The sequence below is a fragment of the Chrysochloris asiatica genome, unplaced genomic scaffold, assembly GCF_000296735.1.
Source record: "Chrysochloris asiatica unplaced genomic scaffold, ChrAsi1.0 scaffold00090, whole genome shotgun sequence".
Taxonomy (NCBI): Eukaryota; Metazoa; Chordata; class Mammalia; order Afrosoricida; family Chrysochloridae; genus Chrysochloris; species Chrysochloris asiatica.
In genome coordinates, this window is record NW_006408608.1 from 10,033,009 (window position 1) to 10,046,301 (window position 13,293).

The window sequence follows — 13,293 nt, forward strand, 5'->3', positions numbered from 1 at the left end:
ATCTTCTGCCAGGCCTGGGGCAGGGCTTCCTGCCAGGTCTGACTTTTCTCCCAGAAACCACAGCGCACCATCTGGGCTGGAGGCACTTTATTTGGCTACATGCAGCAGGGGTGGGATCAGAAGGAGGTACTGCTGTACTTCCAGCAGGAACGTGGGGAGGTCCTGAAAATGGCAGTTCTAAAGGTGGGCTGGGGGCCTGGAACATCTCCAGGTCACCTGTGTATGGAGGTGAATGGGTGGTCCTTGGCAAGCCCCCATCCACTCATCCAGGGCTCGCTTGCCCCAGTTCTCAGAATTGGAGCTCAATCCTTTTCGCCATCTGCTCTGGGTCACCCTGGGCAGGATTCTGGGGGTCCCCTGCCTCTACCTGATACCCATGTAGCTTCTGGGGCTACAGTGAGATGAGGACAGTTCATACCCAGCCTGGATCCCTCCCCACACAGGGCTTTCCCTCAGCTGTGTCTCAGTGACATGGTAGCTTCAGAACGCCTGCACTATCCACGTTCACCAGCCTGCCAATCTCCTGGGTCCGAGGCCCTCCAGACAGCACAGAGAGAAAGGTCCCAAGAAAGGAAGGCAGAGATGCAGATCTAGGTTGGAGTCCCACTCCCAAAGAAGCCTGGGGTGGGGAAGTCCCTGTCTATTAAAGGGGCCCATGCAGGCCTTCCTGCCACCATTTAGGCCAAGAACTCAGGTGGGTGGAGGGCTGGTCCCAATAAGAGGTGAGGGATTCACAAACCAAGAGGTGCCACAAGAATCAGGCAACTGTGGGGCAAGGGTGAACTACGGGGCTTGGCCCCCACCTCTCCTTCTCAAGCCTGCTCCTTCTTTGACAGCAATTTACCAGTAAGGGTCTGGCAGGTGGGAACTTGGGGGTGTCAAGGCAGTGGGGGCCCAATGGTGATGCTGCTGTTGGTGACCCTTGGGCCGTACCAGCCAGCCCAGTAGCGAGTGTCCACGCTGCCGTGCTGAAACCAGATGTAGCGGACGCCGGGTGGGTAGTTGGAGAATGTGTGGGAGACCTGGGAAGGGGGCAGGTAGAGGGAAGGAGAAAGGTCAGAGGAGCTGACTCTAAGCAGGACAGTACTGCTTGAAGGGGCAGGGGAGTGGAGAAGGGGCGGAGCTCCTAGTATTGGAGAAAGAGCGCTGGTAGCTCAGTGGCTACTAATCGGGCTGCTAACCTCAAGGTCAGCAGTTCGAAACTACCAGCTGTTCATGGGAGAAAGATGAGGCTTTCTGCTCCTGTAAAGATTTACAATGGAAACCCTATGCAGGGTCGCTATGAGTCGGAACCGACTCCACAGCACGCCACCACCACCACTTGATTCTCTAGAGTCCTGGTGTGGCGCTGTGGGTTAATGCACAAAGCCGTTTTAACTGCAAGGTTGGCGGTTCAAGCTCACCAGCTGCTCCTCGGAAACCCTATACAGGGTTGCTATGGGTCGGAACCAACTCGACGGCACTTAACAACAACTTCATTCTCTAGGCTTCAGTTTCCTCATCTGTAAAATGGAGCTAAGTCTTGCTACCTCCGTCTGTTGGACAGTATACAGATCAATGGAGCTGAAAATTGCCAAAGGGTATCTAGACCTGCTGTGTCCAATATGGTTGTCACTGGCCAATGAGGCCATTTAAGTGAATTAAAATGAAAAATTCAGCCCCCTACTCAAGAACTGCCTTTTATAAAAGGCTCAGTAGTCACATGTGGTTATTCCTATTCACTGCTGAAAGTTCTACGAGATAGCGCTGGTCTAGACCAGGGACAGGTAAACTTGGGCCAGTGGAATAGCTGCTGGTTCTTATAAAGTTTTACAAATTTCATTTACATGTTGTCTAAGCTTCCTTTCATGCTGAAATAGAGTTGAATCACTGGGACACAGTATGGCCCTTTAAGAATATTTTGCTGATCATGGGGGCAATAAAACAAAGTGACTGGCTTGCAAGTTTTCAAGAGGGAGTTTAGTTTCAGAGTGTGCAGGGAAAAGTAGAGTCCCCACTGAATAGTTTTCTTCTTGTCAACATGGGTCTGGTGGAAGGAGATGGGGATGAGATTCTTATGATTCAATAGTGAGTAATTGTTATCATGACTAATTGCAATTGCCACAATTGTAAAGGTAGAAGTTTTGTAACAAAAAAGGGGGAGCAGTTAATCTTACAGTCCAAGACAGAGGACCCTAGGACCATCAAAGGAGAAGAGCACGAGTGGAATGTGGGACCTTATCCAGAGAAGCACCGACACCAGAGCTGAAGGCAGAGATGAAGACATGGAGAGGTAGAGCAGCTAAGGACTCCAGACTCATGGAAAGAGAAAGGCTGTGTGCTGGAGGCCAGGAAGCAGGCTTACAGAATGTGCCCTTTGGTTTTTGTGTACATTACAAACACAGAATAAAAGAACATACTGTTGAATGATGATGTGATGCATGGAGGAGATTGTAATCAATGCAATGAAACGATGGTGTAAAGCCGACGTTCTCCCATGTAAGCTATCACTCAATTCACAAAAATAAAACAACAAAAAAATACTTTGCTGATCCTTGGTCTAGAAAATGTTGTGTTAAGTGTCGCCTAGTCGGTTCTGACTCATAGCAACCCTGTCTAGGGTTTCTGAGGAGCAGCAGGTGGATTTGAACCGCTGATCTTGCAGTTCACACTAACTTTGTAGTCCACTGCATTATCCTGCAGTGCCACACTAGGACTCCTGGTCTAGAAAATGGTAATAATATCAGTAATCAATAGTGGGAGTTCTGGTGTGGCACCGTAGGATAAGTGCAGGACTGCAAGGTCAGTTTGAACCACAAAGTCAGTGGTTCAAACTCACCAGCTGCTCCTTGGAAACTCTATACCGGGTCACTATGAGTTGGAACCGACGACTCAATAGCATTTAACAACAATCAATAGCAGTCAACCTTTTTGAACATTTCTTTGGGCTGTTTTACCAGCACCATCCCACTGACTTCTTTCAGAACTCACTGAGCTCTAAGGATGAAGAAACTAAAACTCAGAACAACTGAAGCCCAGATGAGAAGCAGCAGAGTTGGGATTTGAACCCAGACTTATCTGATTGTAGTCTCAGCCTTGAGAGATAGATGTCCCTCGTCTCCATCCTCAGCCCACACACCTCTCTCCACTTGGCATCGCTCTTCTGCTGGATCATCGCTGGGTCTGGCTGGAAGGTCCCCAGAGGTGCATGCGCTGATGACAGGAGCTGAACAGACAGCTGGTACTTGGACCCGCAGTCTGGCCTGGCTGCGAACCTGCAAGCAGAGGAAGGGTCCATCAGAACCTTGGAGGTGGGGGGCAGGGTGGGGATGGGGCACCAGAGTGGCAGGCCCCACCCCAGACCCTCGCCCCAGGCACTCACCAGTCCTTGACCTCGATGTCCGGCCGTGTGGTATCCATCAGTTCCTCCCAATACCCTTCAGCCTTGAGGTCCACCACCTGGGACTTGAGGCAGGTGCTGGAGGCAGGTGGAGGGATGGGAGGGGCTGGGACTCACCTCTAGGGCACTGGGGTCTGGGACTGTCCCTCCCGGGGGAGGGAGAGACCCCAAGGGGAAGTGACTTGGGCTGCCCCCACCCTGAGACTATGGGCCTTGGATCTTACTAATAAGAAGTCACGAAGTATTTCTTGACCTGGCCACTGGGGAACTCCTTTCTCTGGTCTCTAGAGAGATCCTCCACCTTCCATTCATCTCCGCCATTCACGTCCAGGCTCCAGAACTCAAACCCCTCTGGAAGAAAAGCAGACTTCATATGAAAGGAAGCCCCTGCTGATCACCTTCTCTCAAGTGCCCCCTCCTCCTATTTCTCTCCCTAGATCTCCCCAGGTGCCCTGAGCCTTGTACCTTGGGACATTGTAGATCAACAGTCCTCACCTCCTACTAAGGAGTCCTAGTGTGGTGCTGTGGGTTAATGCGCTAGACTGCACAGTCAGTTTGAACTGCAAGGTTGGTGGTTTAAGCTCACCAGTCGCTCCTTGGAAACCCTCTAGAGGGTCACTATGAGTTGGAACTGACTCGATGGCACTTAATAACAATCTGCTAAACACCACGCTGAGTGATTGCCAATGGGAATCCAGAGATGTTTGATGACAGAAAATCACACCTGTTCCTTTCCGTGACGGGGTATGTTCTAACCTGGGCCAGACAGACCTGAGTCCTATTTCCAGCTCTATCACTGATGTGCTGAGTAATCTTAAGCATTTGACTTTCCCTCTCTTAACTTTGGTTTTCTTCTCTTAAACTGAGCTCAAGAACAGGGGTTGTAAAGGGCCAGAAAGTAAATATTTTAGGCTCTACAGATCATATAGGAGTCCTGGTGTGGCGCTGTTGGCTAATGCATCAGACTGTAAAGTCATTTGAACTGCAAGGTCGGTAGTTCAAGCTCACCAAATGCTCCTCAGAAACCCTATACAGGTCAGAATTGACTCGATGGCACTTAACAACAGATCATATGCTGTTTCTATCACATAATCTTTATTTTCAACCCTTTAAGAATGTCAAAACTATGTTTAGAATTGGGTTCAGGGACCACATTTTGACAAATGCCAGTCAAGAACATGGTTCTTGGGAAGTCAACTGAGACAAGGCATGGGGTGGACTGCCTTGAGGGGTTGTTTTATCATTTTGTTCCAGAATTTGGTCATGTGGTAGAGGACTAAGTTCTGAGACCCTTTCATTAGAGTGTCCAGCTGACTTCTGACAACCCAGTAGGGGAAGGAGGTTCTGATGGCTGAAGAAACTTTGACTGTGGTGGTAACATGGCAGAAAGAAAACTGTACCTCTCTTCCATGAGCAAAGTCCCCTTTGCCCTCAGGGATGGTCTCAGTAGGTCTAATCCTGGAATCTGGGATCCAGGTCAACAAAATATGATTCGGACTTCCTGGTCTTGTGTCTTGGACACAATTAGTCCCAATCAGCCAAATTTTCCTCTTCGTGGGAAATATCTTATGAGTGGAATAAGAAATGCCACTGTTGGCCTTTTTGTGCAACTGAAGAAAGGGTATACTTAAAGTAACTGCCTTTTAGAGTTACTGAGAGATGATTAAAGTTTAACCATCCTAAGTACTTAGCATGGTACCCAAACCCAAACCAATCTGTTTCTATTGAGTTGATGCAGTGATTCTTGGTGACCCCACGTTTCAGAGTAGAAAAGTGCTCCATTAGGTTATCAAAAACCTAATGGAGATCTAAGGATCTATCAGAAGTAGATCCTGGGACCTTTCTTCTCAAGTGCCTCTGGGTGAATTGAAGCCACGAGACTGGTTAGTAGCCAAACACTTAACCATAGCTGTCTGCACCACCCAGGGATTCCACATACAACTCAATAAATATTAGCTGGTATGACTACTGGGCATGGGGGTGGGGACATATCAGATTCACTGGTACCCCACCTTCAGCACAGGGGTTGTGCAGGAGGTTCCTATGGAGGCTGCGGAGGAAGTAGAAGATCTTCCAGTCGGCCACGGGTTGGTCCCAGTCTTCAGTGATGAAGCCATCACGCAGACACTTACGTTTCCAGAGGGTCACAAGGTCGATGAGGTCACGCCAGAGGCTGCAGACTAGGCGGCAGTGTAGCAGCAGCTGGCGGGCAGGCACATGGGTGAAGAGCTCCAGGAGGGTGTTCTCCGGTAGCTCATTGATGTTCCCCACAGCCATGGCTGGTGGCTTCCAGACACTCTCCTGAGGTTATTGAAAAGTTCCATTAAAGGTCAAACCCTTCCCCCAGGACCTTTGGTATTTGTAGCAACTTGTGGGATGGTGGTCCTTATCCCAGTTTGGCGTTTACTAACTCAGGAAAGTCACTGTGCTTCTCCAAGCTTTGGTTTCCTCCTATGTAAAATGGGACCCTGAGCAGTACTCGCCTCGCCTCTTGGGCTCAGTGGGAGGGTTCAACAAACCAGAGACACAACAGGTGCTTAATCAAAGGAGAGCTCTCATTTTTTCACTGCACCTCATGGTGGCCACTGGGGCCGGTAAGAGGGCCTGGAGAAATGCCCAAGGTCACAGAGGCAGGGACAGAAGGTGGTCAGGAGCCCGGTGTGCTCTGCCTCTGGAGTCTGCCTTTTTCCATGGGTGCCGCTCTAAGGTGAGACTAACAACGCTGCAGCTCGGCAGAGCACCCCAGCTTGCCCGTACCATCTCTATTGTCTCCGTCCTCAAGACGTGGTGAAGGGATGGGCAATTGTGGGCGAGGGGATAATGATCATAGTTTTCGATGGAGACTCAAAGGGGTCAAAGGAAAATCTCAAACTCACAGGGGGAAATAATCTGCCAAAATCGAGTGGTGGGCGCTGGGAAGGGCCTTTGCTGTCCCACCTCCGCTCCCGTGGCTGGGCTTCAGTCCCAAGGCCCCCAGCACGCCTACGACCCCCCCCCCCCCATCCGTTACATTATGTTTTTAACACGTCCCCAAGGTTGGGACTTATGCCCTTGAGCCTTGATGGGGCGACCCCAGACCTGGTTCTCGCCGCCTTGCTGTTCGTGGCCGCAGCGCAGCCTGAAGAAGCGTGGCGGCCTGGGCTTTGCCCGCGCTGGGCCTCTCTCTGTGCACCGCGGAACGGCTGGGAACCGATGAGCTCGCTGGTCGCCCCACCGGGCTGCGCCCTACTCCGGCGCCCCCGCGGTCCCTTCTACCGGTCACCTGCGCTCGGTCTCCGCTGTACGATCCAGCTCGGGGCAGGGATGTTCAGCTCCAGGCTCAGCCTACTGCCGCCGGCGTTGCAACCCCACCTCCCCTCCCAGGCACCGCCCCTTGCGCCGCGCTGAAGAACTCCAGGCAGGGGATGCACCCCCAATGGAGAAGTAGGAAAATTACCTGGGGGGCGGGAGGAAACTCCGGCCCTCCCTTCCTCCGCTCCCGCGGTAGGTCCCGCACCCTCTCTGTGTGACCCAGACTGTGTCCCCCGCGCCATCTCCTCCCCGTAGCCACCCCAGATTAGCGCTGGAAGACACCTTCAATTGGCCACCCCCAAATACAGAAAACCGACTTGTGACCTTTCCAAGCCTCCTGGGTCCGCAGTCTCGGACCGACAGTTCGGACTGCGGGGCGTCCAGGCGCCGAGCCAAAGGTGAGGCGGGGCCGGGCAGGGCGGGGCAAGGCAGCCTTAAAGAGGCGCCGCCAACCGGACCTAGACGCTAGCAGCGCCTGGACTCGCCACCGCAACCCCGCAGCGCTTCGGTTCCTCTCGCGACCGCCCACTGCAGCGATGGACGGAGACGGAGACCCAGGTAGCTGCCGCCGCCCGGACCCACTCGCTCCAGCCCGGGAGGGGAGACTGGCAGGCAGCGAGCGCCGCAGAGGGGGGTCATCCGAGAGCGAGGGAGCCCCCCAAGACCCAGCACGACAAACTTTCGCCCAAGCAAATCGTTGATAGTACAATCCTGGTCGTTACTTTGGGATCTTGGTATGACATGAGGCCCCAAGAGATGTCAGGCTGGAGGGGAGGATGCGTAGGCCCCAGTTACCCATGAAATAGCATTGGAGTCATCCCAGGTTCTCACCCCCAGTTTCCCAAGGGCTGGGTTATCTAAGCAGCAGAAGCCCAGCGGAGATCAGGTCAGGGCTGAGGGAGAGCTGGAGCCAGCTCTTGGCTTATGCTCAGGACCCTCTGAGTCTGCCCAGTCATCTTCTTTGGAACCAAAGACACCCGCTCCTCAACTCCCTCTGTGCCCACAGGTGTTGCCTGCCGAGTCAGGGTGGGACCAACTTCACCCCTTTCCCCCAGGTCTAGCTGAGGGTGGGCACTGCTTGGGGGAAGCACTGTGGTACTGCCGGCTCCCGGTCTCTTCCAGCCCTGAAAATTCTGCATCCCAGGCTCCTAGTCTGTGGCACCCTTGCCACATCCTATTTTTTGGGTACCAGAATCAGCTCCTGCTTTTTCCCAGGGTCCAGCTATTCCATGGACTCTGGGCCCAATCCAGGTGGGTGACTCAGCCTAAGAGTCAGCATCCAGGGGCCAGATAACTTTCCGACAGCAACAATGTGGGGAGTTGTGTCCACAGGAGAGGGGGTGGGGGCTGTAATGGGATCTGGGGCCTCCAGTTCCAGGCCCTGGGCCAGGAGAGGGTACTGGGCGAGGTGCACCTTTTGAGAGCATCAGGTGTCTGCCGGGGCCAAGATAGGGATGGGGGGGGGCAGGGTGGAGAGATGAGGACACTGGGCACAGCTCCCTAGGGAGCTGTGGTGGTACATAGTTAGGTGAGGTAGCTTCAGGAGCTGCCAATCCCCTCTTTACCTCCCCGCTATTCTGCTAAATCTCTTTGGGCCTCAGTGTCTTCTTCACAAAAAGGGAGGGGTACTTCCTCCATCATAAAGATGTGGCAAAAAATACAGATACACTAATGAAGAGAAACTGCTCTGTTTCATAAAGAGATTCCATTAGCGTTTGCTGCAGGGCTTCAAATGGCTTCACTCTGGCTTGATTCTGTAGTGATGATTGGCTCACCATCTCAGATATACTGAATCACAATCTACAGTTTCACAAGATTCTCAGGTGATTCAGATATATACATCCTGTTATAAATGTAGATTCTGATTTAGTACATCTGCGATGGAAAGGCAAATTCTCATCAGGGGTTGAATCAGTTGGAAGCCTTGATTTTCTGAGGACTCACTATGTGCTGGGCTTCACCCCAACTGAACCCACTGCCCAATGAGTCGATTCTGACTCAGCAATCCTCTAGGACAGAGTAGAACTGCCTCATAAGGTTTCTAGGACTGTACATCTTATGGAAGCAGACTGCCACAATTTTCTTCCGAGGAGCCGCTCGCTGGTGGGTTCAAACTGCTGATCTTTCCATCTTTCAGGTAGCAGCTGCACATTTTAACCACTGTGCTACCAGGGCCCCGGCTGGGCTCCAAGGAGGTGGTTGACACAGACCCAGGCCTCTAGCGGGGCTGACTATATGGGAGAGGCAGAAAATGTATGTGAGGAGGCGCAGGGCTGGCAGGTGGGGTCCTGGCGGCACCTGGACTTGGGCCTAGGTGCTGCCACCTGCCCCCTCCCTGAGTACCTGACCTACTTCCATATTCCCCCTACCTCCTGGCTTTACAATGCCCAGCCTTCAGGATTCCCTGTCCTAGGTCTGTGAGCGGTGGCCTCCCCCATCACCCAGAGTGGCTCCATCCTTTCCCCACTGTCCACTCCTTCCCTCCCCCCAATCATTAGGCATGGAGTATCTGCTTACTCAAGGCTGTGATGGCCCAGCTGGGATCCAGTACACAGTTCCACCTTTAATGTCTCACATCTGCCCATCCGTACAATCTACAATGCCCTTGTACCCTCTTTAGGGGGTTAGAACACTAGTCCAGTTCATGTAGCCTGGCATAAAGATTACACCCTCATTTATAGATGAGGAACCTGAGGGTCAGGGATGGGAACACAGAAGGGTAAAGAAACCATCCTTTCCCAAGCACCTGTTAGATATACATAGTCTTTCTCAAAGAACTTCTTGTCCTATCTCCGGGTCGCACCACAGTGGTTGTTTGGGGGACCTCTGCTGCATCGTGCCTCCTGCTCTTCCTCTCCCAGTCTCAGATCCCATGTCCTCTGCCATAATACTAAGAGTGACCTTCACAAGTCACTGTATACTTCTGAACCTGTGTGTTTTCATCTGCAAAATCATAACAAGGCCTCCTACTTGGATGATTATCAAAGCTGCAGTTAAAGGTGGCTCGAGCTAGCTGCCTGGGCTCAAATCCAAACCCAGCCACTTACTAGCTGTGTGATCCTGGGCTGTTTAACCTCTCTGCCTCAGTTTCCTCATCAGTGGCATAAGGACAGCATGACAGAACTAGCCGTATCCTCAAAGAGATTTTAAGTTCTCACAGATTTAAGGAGTAAATAGAATTGAAATGCTCAGACCAATGCCTGACCCTTGCTAAGTGCTCAATAAACAAAGCTGTTGGCAGCGTACCAGGCAAGATGCCAGATGCCAGGTGAAGCAGGGAGTTTCCAGTCCTGGCTCCTGCCCATGGAGCTCCATTTAGTAGGGAGAGGTGTTCATCAAACCATCTCACCGTAGGACAAAAGTTAGTGAGGGATGGATACGGGCTGTAAATGGAGGGATCCCAGGACAGCTTCCTTGAGGAGGTGACAGAACTGAGTTCTCATGGTGGTTAGAAGGATTGAAGGAGTTCATGTGTGAAACGTACCTGAATCAGGCCCATCTACTTGATTCCAGCTCATGGTGTCTCCATAGTGTTTTCAATGGCTGGTTGGTTTTTTTTTTTCTGGAGGGGGGGCAGTAGATTGGCCTTTTTTCTGAGACGCCTCTGGGTGGACTGGAACCTCTAACTTCTTGGTAAGCAGTCAAGCACATAGTCCAAGTGCACCACCTGTTGTTGTGGTTATATGCCGTGGAGTTGGTTCCAACTCATAGTGACCCTGTACAGGGTTTCCAAGGCTGTGAATCTTTACAGGAGCAGAAAACCTCCTCTTTCTCTCGCGGAACAGCTGGTAGTTTCAAACTGCTGACCTTGCTGTTCGCAGCCCGATTCATAACCACTATGCTACCCCGGAGCTCGTCTAGAGGCTCTGAAACAGTCGTTAGGACAATGCTATAGGTGGATGTCATTAGAAGCCATATTACCATTGCTGCTATCTGCTCATGTAAGTGGTTTTTTGGCCCCAGAAGGTGAAACAGTCTTCTGAAACTCCTCTTGGGACTTAATGCTGGCCCTTTGGGCCTCTACTGGGCACCAGTCTGGGGGTAGTCAGAGGAAGGGGAAATGGATTCTAATGAGCACGTTGTGAGTCTGGGGTGAGGAAGAGAACAGTCTGTGAGGAATCGCAGCTACCCACTCACTCCCACCCACAGAAAGTGTGGGCCAACCTGAGGAGGCCAACCCAGAGGAGCAGACGGAGGAGGCGTGTGCAGAGGAGGGAAACGCAGAGGAGGACCAGCCCGAGGAGGAAGAGAGCGCGTACTTGGAGGAGCTGCCAGAGCCTTTGCTGCTGAGAGTGCTGGCTGAGCTGCCGGCCTCTGAGCTTGTGCAGGCTTGCCGCCTGGTGTGCCTGCGCTGGAAGGAGCTGGTGGATGGCGCCCCCCTGTGGTTGCTCAAGTGCCAGCAGGAGGGGCTGGTGGTCGAGGGCGGCACAGAGGATGAGCGCGACCACTGGCAGCAGTTCTACTTCTTGAGCAAGCGGCGGCGCAACTTGCTGCGCAACGCGTGCGGGGAAGGTAAGGGACTACCCCGTGGTTTGCTCTGCCAAGGGCGCTCAGCTGCTTTTCTGTAAAAGTGGACCATCTCAGGACCAGTCTGTTTGGTTTTGGCACATTACTTAGTACAGAGTTGTTAAAAGTGCCTTCCAGTCGGTTCTGACTCTCATAGCCACCCTGTATAGGGTTTCAAGGTTGTAAATCTTTGTGGGAGCAGAAAGCCTCATTTTTTTTCCTGCGGAGCAGCAGAGTGGCTCATGGGCTCGAACTACCGATCTTGTAGTGCTTATCCTACAGAGCCACTGCACTCCTTAAAAACCCTATACCGGGTCGCTATGGGTCGGAACCGACTCGCCAGCACTTCACCACAACAATTATTGCCCTGCCCACCACTCAAGTACTCAGTCTCTACTGCCCTGCCCACAGCAGGCTAGGGTGAGCAGTGTGGACTGCTGTTTCCCTACAGATGACTTGGAGGGCTGGTGTGATGTGGAACATGGTGGGGACGGCTGGAGGGTGGAGGAACTGCCAGGAGACTGTGGGTCAGAATTCATCCATGATGAAAGCGTCAAGAAGTTCTTCGTCTCCTCCTTTCAGTAAGGAGAAAGGGCTGGAGGGGTTGGGGTTGGGGTGTCCACTCTGTCTTGACCCCAGTTCTCTCAGGTGGTGCCGCAAAGCGCAGATCGTTGACCTGCAGGCAGAAGGCTACTGGGAGGAGGTGCTGGACACGACTCAGCCAGCCATCGTGGTGAAGGACTGGTGAGTGGCCTTGGGGCCAGAGCTGCTCAGAGGGGTGGGAAGGGGGCAAATTGGAGCTGGTGCCCTGCCTGAGGAGCAGCTGCCCCTAACTCTGGGTTCATGCTCACGTGGGCCTTTGAGCAAGAGTTGACAGTGAGTTTTCAGGAGCAAGTAGAAGTCTACCCCTTTCCTCCTGAGATTTAAATGTTGGCAAATACATATGGTATATTAAAAATTAAAATAAACCTGCAGTTCAAAAAACATGTGTGAGCTGGCTTTGGCCCTGAGGTTGTGTCTGGTGGACCTGGGTTTTAGTCCTAGTTGTTGGACCCAGAAGGAACCCTGGTGGTTCTATGGATTAGACATTGGGCTGCTAACCGTAATTTCGGGGGTTCAAATCCACATGGGAGAAAGGTGAGGCTGTCTGCTCCCATAAAGATTCACAGCTTCAGAAACCACAAATACGGTGGCTGTAAGTAGACAAACACCCCCTATGGCAGTGGGTTTGGGTTTAGTTTGACCTTGGGACAGTCACCTTCTTTCTCAGACCTTGTTGGGCACACAGGACATCTGTGGAAGGCCCAGTCTATGGTCCGCGCCATCTGGACTGAGGCTGTGCCTTCCGCGCTCCTTTCTTCCCTGGGGATAGGTACTCCAGTCGCAGCGACGCCGGCTGCGTGTATGAGCTCACCGTGAAGCTGCTGTCCGAGCACGAGGACGTGCTGGCCGAGTTCAACAGTGGGCAGGTGGCTGTGCCCCAGGAAGCCGATGAAGGGGGATGGATTGAGGTGAACTGGAGGGGCTGGGGTGGCGGAGTGGGGCGGGGCTTAGACTCCAGGGGGTTGAGAGTCTGTGGAAACTCCGCCCACAGTGGGTGCAGCCGGCATCTCGCACCGGTGCTGAGAACACCCTTGGGGATCAGCGGTTGGACAGGAGGACACCGCGGTGGGGGATGCCACCCAGCTTGACCCCCTTGCCTGCCTCCCCAGATCTCCCACACTTTCACCGACTATGGGCCTGGAGTACGCTTCATCCGTTTCGAGCATGGGGGGAAGGACTCCGTCTACTGGAAGGGCTGGTTCGGGGCTCGGATGACCAACAGCAGCGTCTGGGTGGAACCCTGACTGACCCCTCCCCTCAGCAGTCCTGGAGGGGGATAGATAGGCCTTACTGTAGTCCTTGTAGCATCCTTGCCTCCTTCACCCCACTCTCCCATCCCTTGCCCCAACAACAGCCCTCCTAGGCATAAAGCCTACATATATTTGCATCTCATTGGCAGCCCACAGCTAGAATGTAATAGAATGTAAGGGTTATGAGGTCATGGGCCTGGGCTGGCTCTCACTGCTTCTCCCCCATCTCCTGCACCTAGTGTAGTGCCTGCTCTAAGTGGGTGC

General features: G+C 52.8%; 2 protein-coding genes across 2 annotated transcripts; one reads left to right on the plus strand and one right to left on the minus strand.

The window, feature by feature from the left end:
- Positions 1 to 634: 634 nt before the first annotated feature.
- Positions 635 to 5,677, minus strand: FBXO44 (F-box protein 44). Its single transcript, XM_006866385.1, has 5 exons — positions 5,392 to 5,677; positions 3,604 to 3,730; positions 3,362 to 3,457; positions 3,119 to 3,254; positions 635 to 1,022 (listed from the first exon to the last, which is right to left on the minus strand). Exons 1-5 carry the CDS (start codon positions 5,654 to 5,656, stop codon positions 879 to 881), a joined length of 768 nt encoding a protein of 255 aa, XP_006866447.1. The 5' UTR covers positions 5,657 to 5,677; the 3' UTR covers positions 635 to 878.
- Positions 5,678 to 7,206: 1,529 nt separating this feature from the next.
- Positions 7,207 to 13,023, plus strand: FBXO2 (F-box protein 2). Its single transcript, XM_006866386.1, has 6 exons — positions 7,207 to 7,228; positions 10,820 to 11,182; positions 11,628 to 11,757; positions 11,825 to 11,920; positions 12,549 to 12,687; positions 12,889 to 13,023. Exons 1-6 carry the CDS (start codon positions 7,207 to 7,209, stop codon positions 13,021 to 13,023), a joined length of 885 nt encoding a protein of 294 aa, XP_006866448.1.
- The last annotated feature ends 270 nt before the right edge of the window (positions 13,024 to 13,293 follow it).

Bases quoted from the DNA above. Each gene is read 5' to 3' on its own strand.
- FBXO44 (XM_006866385.1), bottom strand. From the start codon at position 5,656: ATGGCTGTGGGGAACATCAATGAGCTACCGGAGAACACCCTCCTGGAG. The intron at 3,255-3,361 runs GTGAGTGCCTGG...CTCTGCTTGCAG, and splicing joins GACATCGAGGTCAAGGACTG to GTTCGCAGCCAGGCCAGACT. The intron at 1,023-3,118 runs GTGTGTGGGCTG...CCCCCTTCCCAG, and splicing joins GCGATGCCAAGTGGAGAGAG to GTCTCCCACACATTCTCCAA.
- FBXO2 (XM_006866386.1), top strand. From the start codon at position 7,207: ATGGACGGAGACGGAGACCCAG. The intron at 11,183-11,627 runs GTAAGGGACTAC...GTTTCCCTACAG, and splicing joins GCGCAACGCGTGCGGGGAAG to ATGACTTGGAGGGCTGGTGT. The intron at 11,921-12,548 runs GTGAGTGGCCTT...CCCTGGGGATAG, and splicing joins GCCATCGTGGTGAAGGACTG to GTACTCCAGTCGCAGCGACG.